Source organism: Numenius arquata, chromosome 2, assembly GCF_964106895.1.
Source record: "Numenius arquata chromosome 2, bNumArq3.hap1.1, whole genome shotgun sequence".
NCBI classification, from domain to species: Eukaryota; Metazoa; Chordata; class Aves; order Charadriiformes; family Scolopacidae; genus Numenius; species Numenius arquata.
Window position 1 is genome coordinate 60,013,765 of NC_133577.1, and position 25,048 is coordinate 60,038,812.

At 43.9% G+C, this 25,048-nt stretch overlaps 1 protein-coding gene across 3 annotated transcripts in view; it reads right to left on the reverse strand.

The window, feature by feature from the left end:
* The window catches only part of ITPR2 (inositol 1,4,5-trisphosphate receptor type 2), a 298,404-nt gene extending 273,720 nt beyond the window's left edge, over positions 1-24,684 (reverse strand). For all 3 annotated transcript variants that reach the window (XM_074165726.1, XM_074165736.1, XM_074165717.1), the window contains exon 1: positions 24,560-24,684. In XM_074165726.1, coding sequence (XP_074021827.1) covers positions 24,560-24,651 — 92 coding nt within the window. In that variant the 5' untranslated portion in view covers positions 24,652-24,684. The remainder of the gene's footprint in view (positions 1-24,559) is intronic.
* Between the last annotated feature and the right edge of the window lie 364 nt (positions 24,685-25,048).

Below are 25,048 nucleotides of genomic sequence, written 5' to 3' on the forward strand. Positions count from 1 at the left end.
ACATCTGCTTGAATGGATTATTTCGAAGAACTGTGTGCTGATGAAAGAAATCAGAAAGGCTGAGTTTGCCACTGTTAACAAAAACGATGAGAAAGGTTTAGCCAGAAAAATACTGTTGAGAAATACCAATATCTCTCCAGTGATCAAAAAAGTGACGTCATCACCAAAAATGGTAATGAATGCATTCACACCTACACATCAAAACGGCAACACTTATTGTATAAAGGAAGCATAATCAGAAGCGGAGAATTAGGAAACTTACATTTGACTGAAATAGGATAATGTAAAATATTGTTGTTGAAGTAGACAAACCAGCCTCAGATGCTACTGTAAGGTCTCTAATGAACCTTAACAATTTCTAGGACAATAACATATATAGAGAGAGACAAACACATACATATGCAAATATATACATACACAAATACATACAGACAAATTATCAATCCTGCAAGCATGACTTGGAATCTAGATCCTGGAAATCAAATCAAGTTCTTTCTCCATTTTGTAACACAAACAGTAATAATCTGGCAGACCAATTGAAGTCACATTATATAAAAATGTACGTGTAAAACATTTCTTAATCAAAATGCTGACATTTTACACATTTTACAGTATTTCACACAGCAATGGCAAATCTTACGTGCCTAACTTTTTGCTGAAGTTAAAAATAATTTCCCTCCTTCAGATAATACAGATACCGAAATACTCTAAATTACAAACTTTGTTATACTTGAGGATACCAAATGGAGAAAGGAGGTGCCTCATTTCAGAGGCCTTCAAATAGCGACAAGCCCTGAGCTAGCGTGAACATGTGTAATTCCACTGAAGTTAGTCAAAGAGCACTTTGCAACAGCAACCAAGCATCTGACCCAGTGCTTTTTATATTCTTTCTTTAGTGTACCTTCATCTACCTGCCCCAGCAGCCGGACTTGGGGCCCCACCAGCCGTGGCCCCCTTCCTCGTGGCATGCTGTGTCCTGGCACCGGGGACAAACCGAGGAGTTACACCTGGAACACGAACGTTCCCCAACCACCTTCCTGCTCCTGCAGCGCTCTGGAAGTACAGCGCTGATTGGTTTCACGTTCAGATAAAAGGAGGCAGCAGGTTTAACAGGATAACCACCACCAAACTCATACGGTCAGCTCCCAAAATCCTGCTGCTGGTCTCAGCGTGTACTTCCACCGCCAGGGACAATGACTTGGTTTGCAGGAATTCACCGAGTGAGGTCCGCTCACCCTTTGATACACGTCCAGCTCTCATTGCTGGTAATGAGAATTATGCACAGTTATTAAAGGATAAGAGAGCGCTTCACATCAACACATGTTCCAATTCTCTCAACAAAATACTTCTTTTATTTTCATTTTGCAATCATAAACGTTTACAAATTTTTGCAGCTGGGCCAGGTATTTTGGCATATTCTCTTTGCTCTTCCGTTTCTTCTGCAGCAAAGAAGCAAAAAAAAAAAACAAAAACAACAAAAAAAAACCCTCAAAACAAAAACCAGCTGAAAAATTACAGTGACACTATTTACTTGTTTTTAAACTAAGCAGAGCCAGTTTCCTACCGGGACAGATCATTTTAGGAGCTGTTCCAGATTCTCTCAGAGCTGCTTTCCCAGTAGCTGAGAGCAGCTCTCGGAGCCTTTTGCCACACCTACACCCAACCTGTACGCACTCGCTCAAGAGAGATACACGTACCAGCACCAAGAAGCAACCTGAAGAGGAAATGCTTGGGAACGCTCCTTCCGTGGGGGAAAGAATTGGGAAGCAAGAGAGCCAAGAAACAGCAGCCATCAGTAAGATGGCAAAACCAGTAGCTTCTGTGCAGGGCGAAGGGCCTGAAGGTAAAGGTGGAAAAGAGCCAGTGCATTGATGCGCTACTTGTGTGAATCTCTCATAACTAGCTTTTTAAAAGGGAAAGCGCTGTAATAAGCGGGTTTAAACCTCAAAACTGCTTTCTCAAAGTGACCGCGGTGCAGGCTGGCGTCCCCTCTGGTTTTAGCACAGTGAGGCTATACTCACAACCAGCAAATTTAACACGCCCGAGAACGCTCCCAGGGTCTGAGGCCAAGGAGCACGGAAAAACCCGCATCTGCCTCGGCAAACCTCAGCGTTCAAGCTCGGGTGGCTGCATGCTCCAGGAGGAGCTGCCGGGAACCCTCCAGCCCCGTCCCCGCACAGGGTCCGGGGACAGCATCAGTGCCAAAATCACAGCAGGAAACACTCTCAGCAGCGTGCTGGTACAGACCATTGCCTCCCTGCACCCACACGCACCCCACATGCGAGCACGTGTTCGTTTATTAATGCAGACACCGCAGAAAGTCTTTTGAAAATAGGCTCATCCTTGACCAAGCGCTTCCACTTGCGCTCTCGGTACTGACAACGTTGCGCTGACCTGGGATGAGGGGGCTTTTTAATCATGACATAAATACCAGAGTAATAACTCCGCTTGAACACCGGAGAGTGCTGACTCTCGGGCTGTGCTGTCAGTTGTCCAAATGTTATATCACCTACTAAGGTGTGTCTTAACAACAAGCTCTCTCACAAAGAAACGGCCTTTTACATGAAGGCCCTCCAGTTCTGCAGCATTCTTTTCAGCTGAAGGAAATGCTTTCCACGTCTCCTGATACAGTTTATCCTGACACCGTAACAGAGGAAAAACGCCTGCAAATAATCGCTTTCTATTTGGAGAACGGGAGTCCTTCATCACTTACGTACGCTTACTGGGAATTAACTGGCAGAGAAACAAAGAAATCGCGTCTTCTAGAAAAGCCTGCACTTCGGTGATAACGGTAAGTGGAGGAACGGCATCCACTTCATTTCTCCTTTTAAGTGCAGTATCGCTGTACACACACTTAACGCTCGTGGTACAATCCCATAAAATCTGTGGGTTTTAAAGATGCAAACTGTGCTTTACCCGGAGAAAAGAAGCATGGTTCCTCCTTCTGGATCAGCAAGCAGAAAGCACTGTCGTTCTCAAACGCAACCCCGACACACACAAAGCACCTTCTCCCGCCTGTGCCAACGCACGTATCTCCCGGAGCAAAGGCAAATCGGTCTCGAGGGTTACAACTAACTCGTGTTGCAAAAGTTTTTCAAGTCAAAGCAGTTAACTCTAGAACAACTGTGATGGGTAATACGCATTTTATTCCAAATCTTGTGGTATTTGGTATCTTTTCTATTGGCCTACTTCCTGATGCTGCATGAATATATATTTTAAAAAAACTTCTGCTTTCATTGAAGAGGAAAAGAGCGTGTGTTCCTTGCTGTCACCACTGCCCAGAAAAATGTGACTAATGGCCTCCAGCCCTGAAAGCTCAAAAACCAGAAGACCAAGAGAACGAATCCACACATGGTTACTTTTTTTTTTTAAATCTCACAATTTTTCAAACCCCTCTCTCCTGTTTGTGGGGTATCTGACTCATAATTTTCAGAAGCAAACAGGAAGCACTGCAGACATCTCCAAGTGTTTCCTCTCTCCACCCCCCACCCCCCTTTGTGTTGTACTTAACTTCTGGACACCTTATTATTACATTTCCCATGTTAGCAATGAAACACAGCCCTGCTCTACACCAGCTCCAGCATGCTAAAGGGATGCGAGACCTTCCTTCCTTTGCCCAATCAAAGGGAAAGGTGCTGTTCCTTCCCTGGACAGGACAAAGTCAGGCTTTCAGGCAGCCTCCCTCTCTGCCAGCTGAGAGCAAAGCCCCACCACCACCACCACCACGCTTCACCACGACTGCAGCCTACGGAATCACCTCCATAGCCCCTTGGCAGCAGCAGGAGAGGGCTCCCCGGCCGCTCTGCCCGAGGAAAGCCAGGCTCCAGGGGGCTGGCAGGGGCAGAAGCGAGTTGTTGGTGGGCCAAAACGCTGGATGTGACCCTCCCCAGCGTCTCCCAACAGCCAGCACCAGCCTGAGTGGGAGAGGGAGCAGAGAAACAGGATGAAGACGCGTTACAAGGTAACGTGCTGGGAAAGCTTTTTTACCTCACTCAGTTTATTACAGTGCTTCCTTTCATTGTATACATGGGGGGAGAAGGGGGGGAAACAAACAAAAAAAAACAAACCCACATTTCCCCTTCTCCATTCACCACTGGGACCCGTCACAACATCGGGCAAGCAGCTGCTGAGCAAGGAGCTGGAGCAAGGTGAAAGCGTGGTGGGTTATGGAGTAAGTAGTCATCGTTACTTACTCCTGCATGACCAGCTCTCAACCAGTGTGGTGGGGACCATGGAGGCAGCTACCCGTTTCCCTCTCTGGAGATGTCAGCTCTCTCAGGCTACTCTTTTTTATTTTCTTAATGGAAAAAAATAAATAAATTGAATACATTTTAGTGGCCCTTCCCAGGAAGAACTCGTTCCACCTTTCAGGGTACTTGGTGTATTCCATCTCCTTGTGTCAGTGTATAGTCTTAAATGCAATTACAGGCAAGCCTGAGATCCTGAGGTTGATAACCACACTGCCCTGGTTCCCATAGGGACTTTTAATGGTAGCAGCATGGCTGCCTTGCTACTGGATAGTTTCCCTGCAAAGAGAACCTGGACACACACACACAAAAAAAAAAAAAGCATACCAAAGTCCACATCTAGTTTCAAGTTAAACAAACTAATTGATGTACACAACCCCCATTTAAGGAGTCCTGCTAAAGTCATTCTAATATTGTGCAACGATATGCAGCAGAGTAAAGCCATTCTAGCCTTTTCCTTATCGCTCCACAACCCTGTTGAACTGCTCTACCCATTATCGCAACAAGTGAACCCGCCACCTTAATTAAAGACCTGCTCACTGCCTTAGCTACGATTCCTTATTCATTTGTGCACAGTAAATAACACGACTCAGCTATAAGCTGATCCGAAAAGATAGTACGGCACCCCACCCAAAAATCAGCTTCGTTTTTATCACCTTTCCAGATTTTATTACCTAATCAAAAAGCAAATCGACTATCTCTGCGGTGCAGCTTTGTGTATGGTTACACAGCTCTTTCCCCAAGTCTAACAGCACCACGTTGTCTGGGATAATCTCCTCTACTCACATAAACAATTAGTCTGCTATATTTTGATTAACACTTCCGTTTAAGAGGACATTGAGATGCTTCAGCCCGAGCGGCAGAAGGTCTGGCCATCTGCTAAGAGAGACATGCTGTTCTCGAGCTTTTTCCCTGATTGGAAATCATAGCTGCCAGCCTTGTCCCGAGTAGCTCTCCGATGCAGAACTCTCTATTTAATTTGGCAGGTGGAAATAAAACAGTATTGGTTTAGGTGATGCCTAACACTTGAGTTACAAGACTCATAGATCACAACATTCAATGAAAGGACGGACTAAGTTGACCCAAATGCGGGAAAGAGCAAAAGCAAACGTTGGGCTAGTCCGTTCATTTCATGTTACAACCTTTCAGAGCCTGACTGTCTCTAAGCAACAGTCAACTCCGTTAGCACAAATCATCTACTAAATTGTTTAAGTATATGAACTCATATTGCATAAAGAGAGCTAAGAAGCACTCACATAAACTGTTTTGGTGGTGAACAGTGATGTGCAGTCACTGATAAAAACCAGCTTGCAGAGTAAATGTATATCCACAGCCTCAGCGGTTTGAAAAACTATTCACCAAGTCAAAAGGCACGATCACCTCTGCTACCGCAGTTTACTTACATATAAATTCTTCCCTCAATATAGTGCCCTAGATAAGACACCAAAAGATAACTGCTCTCCTGTGATCCATTAAGATATAAACAGATACTGGTTAAACCTAAATGGATAATCTTTCTTAGAAAAATGGAAATCGGAGACAAAGATTTATTCCACTGCATGTATGTGGCTGCTTGCTACTCTGATGACTTCAAAAGCAGTACAAACTGTTCCTGCACCTCACAATGTGCAATTCATCTGGTTGGTCGGCAGCTTTGCGTTGGCAATTGTGTGAGCTGGAAGTGATTTTCAGCCTTCGTTTCTTTTTTCTAATCCTCAATCTGAAGAGGTTTTTGAACAAATTTTTTCCATCTTGTAGCTTTCAAGTTTAATTTTTTCTAGGAAATGAGCACCAAAAATAGCTATGTGTTTGTATACAAAGCTCTGTGTTAATACAAACCAAAAGTTTGTATCTAACTTGTCATTCTGAAATTAGAAAAAAGTATCACAGCACTTACACTCAAAGTTGCGCTTAGGTCCCTGCCAACTAGCTTTGTAGAGATCTTGTTATAGCTGTCGAGCAGACTTTCAGCTGGCATTTGCATCAGATTCTCTGCTGACTTACTCTGGCAACTCAGAGCCCAGAAAACACCTGACTGGCAAGCGCTCAACTCACCACCTGCAAGGGACGGCACAAATATCCCACCTCCCCTCCTCTCAACACATGGTAACAAAGCCTGCAGAAGTAAAATATGACTTCCCAGCGCTCCCCAGCAATCCTCTCTGGCTAAGATCTATTTGAAAACAGTTGCATCTGCTTCAGCAGATTTCTGCAGAAAGCCAGACACACAGAAATTCATCTGGCCACTCAGGTGCCAGTTTAATGTGGGAACACTACCCTCCAAAAAGAAAAGCCATCCTTTCCAGAAGGCAAAGAGCCACTAGCCAGCTGGAGCAATGTTGGAGTCCTGTCCATTGCTCCTCCTTGGAGAGTTCAGCGTTTACAGAAAAGATCTCATTTACATCCATACCATTATAAAGAACCTGTCAGCATCTTCCAGTCCCTTCACATGCACTATCTATCCTGAAAGATCCTACCTTCAAGATAGGGAGTGGGTAGTGCAAGAGTCACCATCGTCCTAAAATAAATCCCTAATCTGGGCAAAACAGAGTACGTCCTCCTTCCTGCAAACTAACAGTAGGCATCCTGAGACTCAGACTCTCAATTTTTCAAACTACTCTAGAAGCTGTACTCTAGAAACTGTGCATAGTAAGATTGACTCTTCAGTGATAACAGATAATCATTTGTTATCTACTGTTTGGGTTGTGTGACCCCCTACTGCTCAAATTTTCCCTTCAACATCCTCCCACCAACCACACAAACTGCAAGCGCTTTGGCAGAAGCAGTGTCAGTGGTGCAAAACACACCCTGAAGCATGCCACTGACAGCACAAACTGCTCTTTCAGGATGCTGAAGTTCAGTAACAGGATAAAAATGAGCTTCTTGTTCCTTTACAACTGGCACAGTTGATTAAATGCTGAAAACGGGGAGCCATAGGGAACCACCTCAGGCTGCATAGCCCAGAGACCTGGGACCAAACACCACACAGAGCAAGAGACCAACATACTTCACTGAACGCATAGGAAAACCATCCTCCCTCTTCTTCTGTTCAACGAAACCTACCTCATTTCACTCAGAAGATTTCGGTCCCATTTTATATGGAGAAGGACTGAGAACTCGTGGAAGATATTTCAGGCCCAGCTTACAAAACAGATCCACATTCCTTCTGGCTGCAAAAGTCAGTGAGAAAAAAACTATGCCTGTTTTTTAGTAGAAATAATGTGTCTTCATCAGTACTTAGAAAACAAGTACTCGGATCTGATCCCTCAAACTACCATCACATAAAAACAGCCTGTTCTTGAGCAAAAAACAGCCAGAACACAGAAATTCCAAAACTCCTTCAACGGATAAGATTATCCCCCAACATAGATACCCACAGCCAAGGTGCAGAGACCACTCTGACAGTATCTGAAGATACCTGAAGGCATTTCATCAATCAGGCAAGTCTGGGAATACAGTATCTTTGGTATCCTCAGAGGACTGAACTGATTAAAAAGAACAGATGACAAGATATTTTCCGTCCTTCTGGGTTAAAGGGATAAGATGCCTCTAGTTCTTGTATGACCTCTCCTAAACCAAGATAGTAGATTAAAAAAGCAGCTACTGAAAAAATGCTTTCTTTCACTCCAAATTGCTCAAAATCTTCATTCTTTAATCTAGACACGAACTCGGACTCTTTAGTCCGTGCACTTGTCACTACAAGCTGAACTATTACAACGTGTATCTCAAATTACATTAAAAAAGGAGACACAAAGTGCAATTGAGACTGAATTCTCCTTCAGTCATTATGTCTCGCTCCCATCCAGTCAATTCCTGGATTCCATACGCTTTCCTGTAAAAATGTGTCCAAGAGATGTTCATGTTACCAAACAGGCTTGAACGAGCTTTTCCAGTCTAGTGTTTGATCTTCTGCACAGTCCACATCACCCCAGAATTTCTTTACAATGAAGAGAATTGCTTAATATTGAAACAAAATAACTTCTGGAATATAATTCATGTTCTCATCCACTCCTGTTTTAAGTCCCTCAAAGGCAATGGGATAGAGTGCCCTAATTTCCTTGAGTTTATAAAATAAGGCAGTTGAAGGTGTGAGTCCATAATGATCCTTTCTACCACACCCATCAGGCTGTGGGCACACTGAGACAGTGCAACTTTTATGGAAGCCTAGAGTCTCAAACGCTTAGTGAGATATTTTGAATTTAAAATTTTCCATTGATCCACAGATGGCTTACGCTTGTCCCTAAATCTACAAAAGCCATTCAGCAAAGTCTCTTCTATTTCTAGTGCCCTTTGGTGCCCGACTTCGCAAGCGTCAGGCGATTTTGTGCAATAAGCCACGACTACATTAATGGACAACCATTACTATCAATTCTCCAGCAGAAAAAAAGCTTCAGCAACACACTCCATTGATGCCCCCACAAGATACTGTTGCACTGGGGTGCTCTCTTATCTATCTTGCAAACATCACATTTCCTGCACCATTTTCCACATCCTGCTTACACTTCACCAAATCATACGTTTTTTTCAAATCGGCTATCGCTCTTGCAGCACCCCCAGTTTCAGCAGCTTCAAAGCCACGATACAATTTCTGAATGAATACAAACTCTTATGTTCTATCTCATCTCTAAACTCAGTTTAAACTAGTTTTTAAACTAAGTTTGCCTGATGCGACCAGAAATTCACTTGCCACTCTGAGGGGATGCCACACTTTAAGATGATTGTAAGAGCCAATTATCTTTCCAAAGAAAGCTTTTGGCTGTTCTGAAGTCCATTCCAGGAACAATACATTCTTCAAATGGATGATTCAGGAAGTTTTGCAAGTTATGGGGAGGAAAGAAAAAGTGATCTCTTTTCAGCAGAGTCATTCCGTGAAATATTCCTTCGATCTTCTGCCTGAGGCAATATCTACAACTAGCCTCCAGAGAGTTCATTTGGGTGAACTGTCAAGGTCACCCTGCTGCTCCTAGATCTGCGAACACCTGTGAAAGCCCAGCCCTATTAATTCCTACAACCATGTGGCAAGCTATCCTCAAGATGCCTCAGTATAGTCCGTCCTGACCGTGTACTTATTTCTTAGATAAATTATCATGAAAATGTCTGAAATTTCAAGCACCAACAGGAGTTGTCCCCAGGTAGCTCAAAAATTTTGTCATACTTCATCACCTTCTAAACTCCCCTTTGTCTCCTCATACCCAGGTTTCCACACTTGGATAACTGGTTACTATGTTAATTAGAAGTGATCTGAAAGATCATTTCTAAAGTCAAGTCTTTGCTGAGGCTCAAACTCAGAGCAATCCCAAGCTTTCCTCATCTCTATTTTGTGGAAAACCAGATCAGAACCACAGAAAATATATTTTTTTACCATCCCTTTGACCCACCTTGCTGTTTGAGAGTGGGTATATTCCCTGAACGTTTCCCAAACTTGTCCAGACAGTTTTTAATTGGTACCCATAAAAGGTTTCAGTTTCACCTGTAAATCATCATACAAAACGTTCACCAGGAAACCTCTTTTCTTTGACTGCTTCTGATGCACTCAGTTCTTTTTTTCAGATGGCATTCTTATTTTTGCTTTAATTCTGTCTGCAAGGCTTCCTGTTCTTGTATTAGAAATCATATCAATTCTCTCTGGTCTCTTTTGAGACAAGAACACCAGTCACAAATTTCCATTTTGGAAGCTGGGTCCATCCCATGATACCAGGTTATCGTTAGTCACAAGCGATGATTTCAGTTCTGGAGACTTAAGGACTGTTTCCACTATAAAGAAAAAGTTTTGAGATGGTGTCAGGTATTTTCTTGATCATTTATTCAGAAAGAATTTATAAGTTCTTATTTTCCTGGACACAGGAGAAACCAAACAGCATGAGTTTCTTTGATTACAGCTTTCAGAGAGAACAATGGTCAGTAGCACACACTCATTTTTATTTTCGTGGGTCAATGTAGCAGGTTTTCTCTGCTTATGACTGAGTTTTTGTCCTACATACTCTGTACTCCTACTCACTTAGGCCTGTATATCTTGCCCTGTCAATGCTGAATTTCTTTCTAAGAAGATTCTTGAGTAATACAGCTCAGCTTTTACTCAGGCTGTATCAAGCGTATCACCGTTAGGTGGTGACTTCTCTTGTTTCAGCTATCTGGTCACGGAAAGGTGGAGGGATTTTTCCTCACACCTCCATTACAAATGAAGAACATTAATTACTCTTACCAGCGTCAATGAGGTTCCACCCATAAAATGAGCATCACAATAATGCCAGCAAGCGTAAAACTCTTCTCAGCATAGGCTTTTTTTCTTGCAATCATAAAGCTCATTCTGCATCTTAAGATATATACTTAAAAAACGTTTGGCACACGGAGGCTTTAATAAACTAACCAGTTTTGTCACAGCTGGCGTACTCCCAAGGCTTACCATGAGATAAGCCGGTATCTTAAATAAAACAATTCATGCAACCAAGCATTGAACATCTTGCGAGATTAACATTTCTAAAAAGAGCACTGACCCAGAACTTGGAGACTTTGGTTATGTTCCACAGTTTGTTAACAACCTCCTGCAAGTCACTTCTCTGCTTGTATACCACCCCTTATCACAGTAATTCCCTTTAAATACGCTTTAGATCCATGGTTGGAAACTCAAACCAGCACTGTCCCACTTCCAGTTCTACTCAAGTAAAATGATTGTACTAAGAGCAGCTTAACCACAGTAGACAGCTTAATCTGCCGTAGAAAGGAAACGGACCAGCTGAAACAGTCCCCCCCCATTTGACTCCACCAGCCTAACGCACAGCATTGCTTCAAATGAGGTGATCTGCATGAGGACAGGGAGGCTCTACACAGAGACCTAGATAGGTTGGATGGATGGGCCAACATTAATGGTATGAACTTCAACAAGACCAAGTGCCAGGTTCTGCACTTGGGCCACAACAACCCCATGCATCGCTACAGGCTTGGGGAAGTGTGGCTGGAAAGCTGCCAGGTGGAAAAAGACCTGGGGGTTCTAATTGACAAGCGGCTGAACATGAGCCGGCAGTGTGCCCAGGTGGCCAAGAAAGCCAACGGCATCCTGGCTTGTATTAGAAACAGCGTGACCAGCAGGAGTAGGGAGGTGATTGTGCCCCTGTACTCGGCACTGGTGAGGCCACACCTGGAGTATTGTGTCCAGTTTTGGGCACCTCAATCCACGAGAGACATCGAGGTGCTGGAGCGGGTACAGAGGAGGGCAACAAAGCTGGTGAAGGGCCTGGAGCATAAGTCGTATGAAGAGCGATTGAGGGAGCTGGGACTGTTCAGTTTGAGGAAGAGGAGGCTGAGGGGAGACCTCATCACTCTCTACAACTACTTGAAAGGACATTGTAGAGAGGTTGGTGCTGGTCTCTTCTCACAAGCAAATAGCGATAGAACAAGAGGGAATGGATTCAAGCTGCAACAGGGTGGGTTTAGACTGGACATTAGGAAGAAATTCTTCACAGTAAGAGTGATCAGACACTGGAACAGGCTGCCCAGGGGGGTGGTTGAGTCACCATCCTTGGATGAGTTTAAAAGTCGCTTAGATGTGGTGTTGGGGGATATGGTGTAGGGAAGAACTTTGTAGAGTAGGATAGATGGTTGGACTTGATGACCCCAAGGGTCTTTTCCAACCTGAATGATTCTGTGATTCTATGAGGTGTTATAGCAGAACTGTACAATTAATGTTTTTACTATATCCTAAATATTACATGGGGGGAAGTAAACAATACAGTAATTAGTCCCTACATTCAGTGGCAGAAAAACCTGTTCAACTACAAAAGTTAATACAGACAGAACTTACTGCCTGCCAGGTTCTGACCTTGTTTGGTTTTTGCAAGAGAAGCCATTGCTAACAGACACTGAGCATACCTCTAACCCAAACCCTGCAGCTGCCCAGGTCCCACAGCAGTGCCCTCTCTGAAGAGCCAGGTGCCTGCCTCTGAACAGTTTCATGATCTAATCCTAATCCATCTAATTAGTACTCCTGAAAATCTACCAAGGGAAGTAGAAATCTTAATTTGAATGCTTTTCAACAGTTGTTTGGTTTTTGGTTGTTTTTTTTTAAAAATGCTTCTTGACATTTGCAGTTTGTAAAAGTCTACAAATTGGCAGGTGTAGGACCTACACCTCAGACCATCTATACAGGAAATAATGCCATGAATCTTTGCCACTATTTTGTTAGTTACTTTTTCTGAATAGAAGAATATATATTATGTATCGAAGTCAACTACAGCCTGACACAAATAAATTATGACCTCATCAACAACAACAACAAAAAAACCACCAAAAAAACCCAACACAATATCCACTAAATTATCCGTCTGTTATTTTGTTCTTTTATCATTTAAAGGCAAGGATTTTTTTTTTTCTGCATTCTAATACTCTTAATACTGTCTATAAATAACATGCTACAATGACAGCAATGGTATGAAAGGATATTTACAAAGATACTTGACTATCTTATTCAAAAATTGAACTTCTGGTATTTGCTGAAATATTCAACTTTACTGTTGTTACAGTAACACTAAAATCCAAAATATTTATTACATCAGTTCCTTACTTATGAAACCTGTTCAACCTTAAAGCTCGACTTACTAAATTCTGTCTTCAACCAGAGAAGCATCAGAGACATTGTCTTACCTGATTTTTACATCAGCGAACCTGATGTAAAATCTCATTTTAGAACAATGCAATTCCACAAAACTCTTCACTTAACCCTGACTTTTCAGCAATCTCTAAAGAGTCAAACTCTCTAAACCATGCCCTATTTTTCCAATTCAGAGCAGAAGTGAAGCCTACGGACTGGCACCCTCACAAGTGGCAGATGGCAAGGAGGGGACAGTGCATTTGGCTGAAACTGAGTCTACCTCGGCAAAAGGCAATAACTTATGTCAGAAATTGTCCAATATATCAAAATAAATACCACTAACAGACAGTTAACCTTTCTCACTTGGCTGAGTTTGTTTGGGTTTGGTTTGTTGGGTTTTTTTTAAATGAAGGAATTTATATTTTTTTAAAACTTTCTAGGTAGCCTTAAATCTTTTTCTTTGAATGGAAAAATGGAACTTGCTTAGTGATGTCTTTCAACATTTTTCACTACTCAAATGTACAAAGATTTGCTCTCAGTGTTTTCAAAACTGATATCCAGTCTTTCCCTCTTTATTGCTTCTAAACAATAAAAGAAATAAGCAGATTTAAAAGGTGACTGAGAATATTTTAGCAAAGCACACTACTGATTCAGCTATCTGGAACAACTGGCAAGCCCGTCAGAAATACAAACCCAGCTAACTTTAAAATGACATCAACAAGGTCACGGAAAAAGCACTGTTTCCAGTCTCAAGTACTCACATTCCATTAGTTAGTCATACTCCCACCTGCAAACCATGTGCTCTGATTTAAACTTAGCAGAAGAAAATTACTTCTAAACTCAGGGCACTCCTTACACACCTTTTGTTTGTGAACATTCTTATTTTCAAGCTTCTCCCCACACTCATGAGGGAGAGCAACTCACTTTTTCTTAAATAGAAGCTGAGCATAGGGTTGGAATAGATGATATAGTTCCAATGGGGGCTGGAACTAGATGATCTTTAAGGTCCCTTCCAACCCAAATCATTCTATGATTCTATGATATGCAAAATTCATAAAGCCCTGCGAGTTGGAATTTACAAATAATGCCAGGTATGGCAAGATTTAAGATAAAACTATACTAGCCACATTCAACTCAGATGCCCTCTAAAGCTGCAGGTATATTTTCCACATCACAGTACTCAAGGTTATACAACTACACAAAATTTCACAGGCATCAGGATGCAGATGCACAATGGAACCAGGCAAAATTCCCCATAGTGAAATGAAAGACATCCTGCAGGGGTGGCTGGGGATACCGTGTTGGCTTGTGCCTGCTGCTCCTCTAGCTTTCATCCAAAGCACCCTCAGGAGGCACACGGAGAGTTGGGTGGCTCAGAGACTCCTGTGCTTGCCCTGCCTCTGCTCTGCACACAGGAACACCAGTGCACTTTTACACCGAAAAGAGGAAAAACCCTAAGAACTGGGTTGCTGTCTTTTAACTGTGGCCAGTAGATATAAAAATTTGAGGCTTGCCATGAGTTTAAGCAGTCATTTTCCTCATACTGGGACTGCATGCTTTCAGCTTTCAGCTGCCTTTGCAACATTCATTAACTTGTGTATGTCAAGTGCAGGAAAAAAAAAAAAAACCACAACTTGTTTGAAATTCAAACAAGCCTCTGAAAGAAAATCAAGGTAAGTCGTCCAAGCACTGGATCATAAAAAGTTTCTGTATTTTAAGATTCATATAAAAAGTCTTGTTTCAGGGTTGATTTGTTGATTTTTTTTAAATGACATTGTTTTTTATCAGCCAGACGTCAAAGAACAACAACTCGATTAGTGTTTTAATATCAATTCTTTGCACAGAGGAGAGCTGTAATAACCTTGACTTACATGTCAAATGATAACAAGCACACTTGGATATGCTTTTCTAGCCGCCTTCTGCGAAGTAATTTCATATAAATTTCAACTCCATGCCTTCATTCATGTGGCAGTAATACCTTAGAGGGGCACTTCAAACAAACTGTCCAAAATTTATTATATAAGAAGATTACCGGAGTACCGCGATTCATTATATACAAGCTTAGTTGTTACAAAAGCATTGGACATCGCGTGCACTTGGCAAGTCAGCCGTGCCCTGCAAACAATAGTACAGGACCACATCAGCGAGGGCTGTTGTGCTTTTACACAAAGAGTTGCATAAGGTACCATAGACAATCTTAAAACTGCTATTTCTGTCTGAGGAAATGACTTCGTAACTCAGACGTTCTCTTGGAGAAGGTAGCATCGTTATGCATTTTCCTAAACAACACCGAAAACGCTGGGAAAAAATATCACATATTCAGTTGTAATATTCAATTGTCTGAGACCATACGAGCCTCACTACAGATCTCCACCATTTGAAATATCTAAGTAAACAGTGGCAGTGACAGGCTGCTTTCTTCTGTGTGGAGTAATTTGAAAAGAAAAGACAGTTTGCCAGTAGCTTTCATAACTATTTTCTGTCAGCAGGGGACTGCAGAGCTCAGCCACTGTCCACCTTCTGTTCCTCTTCAGCCCTACTTCCCATCTAATTCCTGCTGCCTGTTAGACCACGCGCATCAGTTACTGTCCCACCACCCACATCTACCTCTTACCACACACACACCCCCCCTTGCTCTGCTGGTTCCTCCACCACCTGACCCTCCGTTCACCAACACATCCCTCCGCATCCATCTCCCCTCTCTCTTCTTCATCACCCAGGGGCCAGCGAGGGAGCACTGGAAGGACAGAGGAGGCGATCATCTTGTTTTCTTTCCTGCAATCTAGCAACCCTGTGGTTGCTCAACAGCCAGGGGAAGCGATGGCAAGAAAAATCCCACTCAGGCGATGTGATGGGCCTGTGAAGCCAACAAAGGGCTTGGGCACCTTTGGCACGGCCAGCATCTCAAGTTGCCGAACACCAAAACATTTCTGCTCGGGCAAAAGGACACACACACACCCCCCCCCAAACTAGAGGCACCGAAAGCAAGCTACTGAGCTTGAGGAGGGGGGTAATAAACACACTCACGGACCTGGTTTGCAAAATCTGCCCAAAGTTTATAATGACAATTCACGCAGTTTGCTAAGTCAAAAGGTAAACCTGAGCAGAAGAACCAGTGCTGCAGGAACTCTGGATGGGGTGGTGTTATGGCTTGAGAGAACCCATAACAATCTATCGTCGTTAGACAATTATTCTATCACCCGATGACCCCTCCCCACCCGGAAAGGGGAATCGGGGAACACAAAGAAACACGAGGGTTGAAATAGAAATAGATTTAATAGACTAAGACTAAATAATTAACAATAATACTAAAGAAGCAGTATTAATCCCGATACTGATATGAGATATACAGGAATGATACTCAGCCCATTCTCTCAGCAGAAGCTGTGCACTCCCAGCAGGGACAGCAAATGGCGGACACTGGGAGCGCAATGGCTTCAGGAGGAAGGGAAGGCCTCAGGGCTCCGGCACCGGGGCAAGGAGTTCTCTGGACCCACCACCATCAGGCAGAGAGCCAGCTACGCAGCAAACTTTTCTAATTTATACTGAATGTGACGTTCATGGTATGAAATAATCCTGTTGGCCAGCCTGGGTCAAATGCCCAGGCCTTGCTCCTCCTCGTCCCTGCCCCTGGCAAGGCTCAAAAACACTGAGACCTTGAATCCCACAGAGCCTGGCTGACTATAAAGTAAATATTTTCACAAATTCAGACACTAGAGTCTTCTAAAAGTGCAATTTTCCCCAGCATTAGAAGAAAAGTTAGTCCTGTGTCTCTCAACCCGGGACAGGTGGCTGGTCCTCAGGTTTGCTGCAGGACAGTGCAGCTGCGCTCACACGGACTCCAGGCTATCCAGCCCAGTCACCACTTTAGGGTCCTCTTTCCTTTATTATTCAGCAATAAACATGAATTATTTTAAAATCGTACGCCTTTGACAATGGTTTGTTTCTATTCAACAGCAGTAATAATAAATAAATAAATAAATAAAGCAGCAAACAAATGAGCGTAAGAGGTAGACAGAGATCCAGGCAGACAGACGGTTGGAAAAACAGCACTAGAGCAACAAGACAAACTCCTGGCACAATCTTTTGGCTACCCCAGCCAAAATAGCCCCTCAAAACCTCAGGTGATACCTAATACAAGACGTGAATAACAAGTACATTTTAAACCCCTGTTTTCACTGTCTTTTGCTTTCCTTGTTTAACTCTGTTTCCCATTTTGCAATCAAAGCCATCACCTTGGTAGAACGTAATTTCTTGGTTTCAGTTTGTTTCATATTTGAAGTGAAGTGAGGTAGTAAAAGCAGAAAATTATTTTTACTCCTCCAGAGAGAGGGAACACAAAGCAGCTGGACAACTGCAGCTGTCCCGTGCCCCCCGGGGAAAGGAAGCTGGAAATCCCGGGAACTGGGATTCACCTCCCACACTGCTACAGGTCAGGTTGGGACCTCTTGGTGGCCAGTGCCAGCAGGAAGAAGAACCTGCCCCTGCCAGGTAACACCTGCTACCCTCCAGCACGACGTAGGTACCAAGACAGCCTCTGCGGTCGTAGGGGTCTGAATGAAATCCTTCCTCAACTCACTGCTGTCAAAACCTGGGCAAATTTCCAAGCGGGCAGAGAAGGACAAGCCCTCCATGCTGGAGAAGTGGGTCTGGAGACAGCACTGCAGCTCAGGGAGGTTCTCAGCACACAGCTGCAAGATCCCCTTTTTTAAAACAGGGATAACCAATGCATTTTTGCTTACCCTGTTCCCAGAAATGCCATTTTACTTTAAACTTTCCACACAAAAACATTCAGCCCCAGTCATCTACCTTGGGTCCAAAAAGTCAAGGTTTAGCATCATTATAAACAGCTGAAACCAGGAGCTATGTCAGGAAGTGTCTGCACGTCTACTCATTGAATTACTTGAACTATTGTTTCAAGTAATTAGATAGAACCAGATTCACAAATAACAAATGAAGGTTTAAAATAAGCAGTCATGAGGGTTTCTATGTCCTTAATATAATTAAAATACGCATCTCTGAACACGTGATAAAACGTAACACAGAAACAGAAAAAAAAAAAGTAAAATCCTGCACTACGATTCATTTTCCATTCTCCTTTTTTTTCCATAAATATCAAGTGTATCAAAGTCATACAAACTTCACCAATTTCCCTTTCATACAAGGAGTAACGGACTCTTCAAGGCAAGCAGAAACCAGACTTTCAAGTGCACTAACTACTCGTGCAGAGGCCACGGCTTTGTGCTAGTGCCCAACAAACAGGCTCGGGCTTCAGCCAAGCAGCACCAGCAGCCTGCACCATTAACAGCTTGAACCATTAAAGCAATGGTTCACATGCTTCTTAGGAGGTAACGTTCCAAGCCAGGGAAGTCAAAGGCTGATCTGACCCTTACCTCCGTGGCACTTTCAAAATATAAGATAACCTTGATTTCTAGTGAGTCCAGGAACCGTATAAAGACTGTTTAGTTAATCCCCTCATTATGTAAAAGGAAGTTAAATCAGACTTAAAGTCACGCAAGTGAAACAATCTCCCCTCTCTTTCCTGACTGCTCCCCACATTACCCACAGCCCAGCTGAGAACTACAGAAGTTGTAATGGCCACACCACTTGGCTCAATTCAAAATTCAAGTCCTCTCTTACTTCCATTAACTACCACACAGCTTAAGGGTAAGCTCACTTTTACATTAAATCTATCTGTTCTTTCCCGAACCCCAATTTTCTCTCCACTTCTGTTTGATAATGAGCTCTTTAAACCAAGGATATTACATTTTAGCGTTCAGTCTCATAAATCATAATACCGTAATTAAGTCTAATCCTACGTTCCTTCACACCCAAGCTGTGCTCTGTGTGCAAGTAGAACTTCTGAAACAAACTCACTCCCTCTGGGGCTCATTACCTGCTGCATTCCCATAAGAGTACTTTGTCTCATTGTTTATTTAAAGACAGCACTGTTGGTAGAGTATTTGAAATGAGCATCAAAATAAGTTCGTTATAAATGGAAAAGCTGGAGTGGTGCCTAATTGCTAACGTGAGTGGATAATTACAGAGGATATATGCTTTGATATATGTATTCAATTGCAAGGCATGCAAGATACAGAGTTGTATTTCTCTGTCTACATCTCTGCTTATATGGCATTTATTGTAAGATCAATGAAGGTATATAATGATGCATATAATATAGGTTATGGTTAAGAAAGTTATCACAGAAAAGGAATACACAAAAAATGTACCAAATTAAGTTTCCAGATACATTACCATACATTCAAAGTAGCTGCAGAATTCAGACTAGTGCTTCTGCATTAGGAAGACAACCAAGAGAAAGCGTTTCTGAAAATGCTAATCCTACACAGTATTTAAAAAAAAATAATCAGGAAACATACAATCAAAACTGTCAAATCTAGGTAGTGAAAATAGACAAATACTTTAGCCCACATAAAAACTGAAATTCACCTTCCCTTCTCTCTTGTAGGTATTATTTGATTCTTTATGTATCAGAATTAAATTTTAAGTAATTCTAGTTACGCCACTCTCACTTTCTTCAGGCTTTTTATTTTTTCCTGACTAACTACGTTTTGTCAGCTGGCACAAGAAAGAAAAATTTGCTGTTAACTAGAGGACTTATACTCCTTAACCACAGATTACACTTTCAGACAGTAGGAGAGAAGGGTTAAAAAAAGACATAAAAGCAGCGCGCTGATGAAAATACTGCATTCGTGTGTTGTAAGCAGCATCAGTCACTACATATGTTCTTGGAACCATTCCTGAGGCCACCAAGATGACACGCTTCAGCCTTCGTTGTATTTGAAATATTCTGATTTACGCTGTTCCATAAGCACTTTCTACTTAATCTTGTTCCTTTACAAAGTATGACTGTTATGTGTGTGTGAAGTCCAACTTCAGTAAGACAACTAATGCACAAAAGCCCAGTGAAGGAGCTTGAATAAAACTGTGATACTCATTTCAAATAAGAAAATTCTGGCAAGCACTTCCACAAATTAAGACAAGTTGTTCAGGACAAATCACTAAACTCAAGAAAACGAGCCTGAATACTCTACAACACACTTTTTGCTGCTAATTAGAAGTAAGTCTCAGCACTCCTCATCATTCACAACCATATATTACCTAGCAGGCAGCTCTCCTGCTGCATGCTCCATTAATTATATTCCATGGGGTTTCTGGCTGCTATGGCACAAAAGCATGTTTACAGAGGTGAGACAGGAATGAGGCTACTGATGGTGACTAACAGGCCCATTCTCAAATTTTCCAACAGCTGATGCGGGCTGTTGTTGTTACTTACTTTTTTTCCCCACCTCTCTAATCATGAATACTTCCCCCCTCCCAACTTGTACCACGAGGTGATTAACAGTAGCTCTAATTCCCAGCACATATCATTGTCAACATTCCAACGTTTACTGCCAAAATATTGGGGAAGGCACTCTCAAGGTTCAGACATCGGTCTGACTTAAGAACACCTGGATTCATTTTCTAGCTCTGCCACACACATCCTGTAGGACATGAAACCTCAAACCGCACAGAAGCTAAAACACACTAAGAGCTCAAAAAAAGGGGGGTGGAAGTCATTATTGGCACGGTCCAATAAGCCAGTACCAAATATATCTTAAATATATCTTGAAATGGCAGAAAATGACCCATGGATGTAAATTCCTTTTCCCAAACATCTCCTTTCCTGTACTACATCGCAAGACTATCAGTTTATACACTCAAAAGCGTTCTTCTTTTTAAAAAGAATGGGGGGGGAGAAGCTCACAGAGATCAGAAAGGCTAGGTTACACATCACCAGCACCTCAGAGCAGCATACAAACCCAGAATAAACCTGAAGCCAAAGAGGAAAAAAAAAGGCAGGGGACCGCTTCGAGTCTCAGTCCCTCAAGTATCCAAAGACCTGCAGCAGCCAATGGAGAATGCTGAGCCCTAAAACCCTCTCTCGTACCACTACCCAGAGGTGCCTCCTCTCCACTCGGGATCCACAGCCTGGATCACCCTCCTGGAGATAGGTGGTTTCTTCCCAAAACTAAGAATTAACTGCTCTCCTAAGATACAGATGCAGAAGGAAGAATTCAGAGCGGTGCTGCCTGACTTCCCTGCCCCCATCCCACATGACAGCGCTAACCCCAGATACGGAAGAGAGGTTCAGTTTCCTCTTCTGACTAAGAGGGATCAAATCTGAAAGCAAAGGCTTCACTCACTCACATCCAACAGCTGTTTATAGTAAGTAAAAAAAAATAAAATAGTTCAGAGCCAAGGACAGAAGCACGGGTTTCCTCCAGCTCACAGAAGTGTCCCAATCTTTTGGGTCCTTTTGTGTCCAACAGATTCTCATCATTCCAGGAACTCTCAAACCCTTTCTGCAGAGGGAGGTGTGGAGAGGCACCTCTGCCTTCACCTACCACCACTCGGCATGCTCACCTGGACATGGGGCCAGGAGGCACAGATAGCCCATCTCCTGAACAAGAAGGACCTCTTAATCTAGGAACTGAGGGAGCGTCACTCCAAATTCTTCCTCCTGTATCCATATTTTAAAAGACAGTGCTTGTGCTCAGTTTTTTGGAAGAAGGGGCATAAGCAGCTATCTCCAGGAGGCTGTTCCAGACTGTGGATCCCAAGTGGAGAGGGGCAGCTCTAATGGTAGAGGAGAGGTTACCTCTCTGCAGCAGAGGAAGACTTCCACACTAAGGTTCTAGTAGATATTAATCCGACCCTACACTTGACCTCTTTAGCTCAGCTGTAACTTTCTCTCAGCTTTAGGTTTCCTGGGGAAAGTGAGCACATGAAAATTTCTGCATTAGCGACTGAGCAAAAACTATTCTAAAACACATGAAACTGCCTTCGCTTCGAAATCTCCGCCTCAAAACTAATCTGTTGAGCTGATTCAACTCTTCAAGGAGTAAGGTCTGCTGACGTGACAGACCTCCCCTACTTGGAGAGGTGCTGTGCACTTTTTTATCTTATTTATAGAATGGCCTCCCTCATGCTTTGTTTAAGAAACAATTAGCCTTTGACAGCTTAAAATAAACAGGACTCTCTCCCTGCTGGAGAGTCACTAGACCCAAGCTGGATTTCAAGTTCTTGCAACCACATGAGACTACCCAATGGACTAAAAAGTGTAAAAGCCACGTGTTTTTTGCCCAGCACCTTTCAAAAAAGCACCCTGAGTAATACCAGCAAGAACAATAAAACAAGGACCCGCAGCAGCTAAATGAAGCGAGCACGCAATCGTTCCCGCTCCTACCCCGCTTTGTCCTCACCGATAAGAGGCGCCGCTAGAGGATGGAGCCACCTCTGTTCAGATGCTCGTGCCAAACAGAGGACCAGGAATGCAGGAGATGCAGGAATTTAGGAATGGTTGCACACCAACCATGCAGCTTAGTGAACACCTTCCCTGAACTGTTTCCCTGAGCTGGTTTTTTTTTGCCCTTTCCAAAGGCACAAATAATAGGACTTAGCATCACAACTTTAAATTTCAGTCCGAGTTCTCGTACCACCAGCAGAGAGTTCAGCATTCCCATTTAGTAGATATGGGAGTTTTCCACTGGTGACTTTACATTTCCTTCAAGGCCTCCAGGTCCTCAACTCCAGCCTCCTGACTCTGCAGCTGCCTTTACCATGCCAGGGAGCAGGGCACAAAAAAAGCTGTATCGAAGAGTTAACAGAGCATTCTTGAACTCCTGGTCTGCTTGCTGAAGGAGAGATGCACACAGGAGTCCTGTCTGGGTTAGAGCTGGGTTAGTCCTGTCTTGAGCTGGGTTAGCTGGCTCTTTCTCAAAGAGAGCCTGGATGGTCTATTAGTCAGGGTGTTGGCTTGAGTTCAATTATTTCTCCTGGTAAAGAACGCCCATGTGCCTTAGGCAAGCTTTGATCTTGGCTTCCCATTGATAAAACTGGGGGTAAATGTCCTGTCCTAACTCCAAGGGATGAGGGGAGGATCAGTGGTCCAAGGCTTCTACCCGAGAACGCCAACACTTATTCAAGCAACACAGTTGTACAAGCACCAGTCAGAGCAGAAACATTTATGACTGTAGACGAGCAGGTGTTCCATGAAATGAGGAACGTTTCTTAACATAATGAAAACCAAACAAAAAAAAAAAAAAAGTATGGCAAATTTAGCTTCCCCACCCAGATAACAGAACACAGCAATGAGACGGAACAACAACAAAACCAAACAACTCAGCGACATATTATGCCAACAAAGAAGTAATGCTGGGGTTACAAGAATAAGAAACAATATCCAGCGATTAACAGTTGCAGAAAGCAAACGTTTTCAGACAGGATTTGAAATTACGAGAGTCAGCAAAACAAAAGGAGACGTGAAACAAAATAAGAGTCAGGGATAGAGAAGGCACAAAATTAACAGAGGAACAAACCATGAAAAAACGCTTGTGAACAGATGGAATGAGTGAACAGCGAGGATAGGAAGTAGTAATAAGGTAAAATAACAGAAAGGATCTTGAACACCATCTCTTTTCCAGTAACAGTATGCCATCAAGCGACTAACATTTATCGTTAGCATTCTAATACTGCCTTTACTTCGCCCCACAGTGCCCCATCGAAGAGATCTCGGGACACGGGCGGCTGAACACAACCCACGGGAGCAATACTCGGGCACACGCCAATCAGCAGCAGATCACCCTTAGGAAGTGCAACTGGTATTCTGAAGGTACAGCTAACGTTTAAGCAGCAAACACCACTGATATTTAACTGGAGTTTAAAGTCTACTTGTCATTTTGATCACCGGGACTCGTGCATGAGGAGATGTTTCCACTGACAAAGGTTTAAAGGACATGCCTACTTTGGACACGCCAGAAAGTCCCTGAAATTACTGCAGCTCTCCTAAAAACATCAGGGGGAACCACTGCACCCTCAGGACGTGTCACTCCAACCAAACGACGTGACGGTTTAAAGAAAGATATCAACGTATTTCCTAATGCCATTCGCTGTTGGTTTCTGTCCTGGATTCTAAAAAGGTGATTCAAAGCGGTCACGGTTAATAAAAACCTGAAGCAAGCAGGAACACAGCAGCCCCAGTTACACTACACCTCTTCACGCCGCAAAGAGAAAGAAGAGCTCATGGGAAAAGCATCCTCACAAAATTAAATATCTGATCATAATTATCTGATTATTCAGAACCGCAGAGAAGACCTCTGGCAAAGGCAAACCCTAAGTAAAGGGGATGCACCTTTAACAGCTGATTACGACGATGAGCCAGAAAGGAAAGCTTTTTGTCCTTCACGTCTTCATCAAAAAATTCTCAGATGCGCGATAAAATAAAGCCCCCCTCCTCCCGCTTTAATTAAAAAAAAAGAAAAAAAAAAAGTTAGTTGTAAATAACGACGATATTAAGGCATGTGCTTACAGCACAGGGCTGTTTGGACTCCAGAGCGGGCTCCGGCAAACGCTCGTTTGAGGTATCCCGGTTTGAGTCGGCCCGGAGGGGCAGCCCGGGCAGGAGCCGGGCCGGGGAGCACGGAGCGGCGCCAGAGCCACCGGGGCGGGGGGGGGGGTGTCACGGCCGCCTGCCCGCCTTTACCGGTACCGCCGCCGCCGGGGGGGGGCCCGCCGCCCCGGGCCTGTGCGAGAACTCGTCCCTTCGCGCCTCCCTCCCTCCCCCCCGGCTCATCACTTCCTACTTTCCCCTCTGCCGCCGCCGAGGCGGTGGCGTTCCCGGGGCTGCGGCCGGCACCCGACGGCACCCCCCCGGCCCCTCACTCACCCCAGCGTGCTGATGAACCCATTGACCGAGCCCTCCGCGTAGAGGGACACGATGTCCCCGATGTAGAGAAAGCTGGACATTTTCTCAGACATTTTGACTCATTTTTTTTTTTTCTTTTCTTTTCTTTTTTTCCAAGTCGGATGCCGCACGCCTCCTCTCCAAAAACCAAAAATTTAAAGAAGTCAAATTAAATACGAGCATAAAGCCAAACCGATCCGGAGGGAGGCCGAAGGGACGCGGCGGTGTCGGCGGACGCGGGCTGACATGAACGCGGCACCGCCACCGACCGCCCCGGCCCGGCCCGGCTCTGCCCGCCGCGCCGCCCCCCGCGCCTCCGCCCCCCTTCCCGGTACCGCCCCCCGGCACCGCACCGCCCCGCCACCCCCGGGCAGTGACCGGGGGGGGTCGCACACCCCCGCAAGTAGGGCCGTGCCGTGGGCTAGCGGTCAGGCCGCCTTCGCCTGGCCCGCCGGCCGGAGACACCCCCCC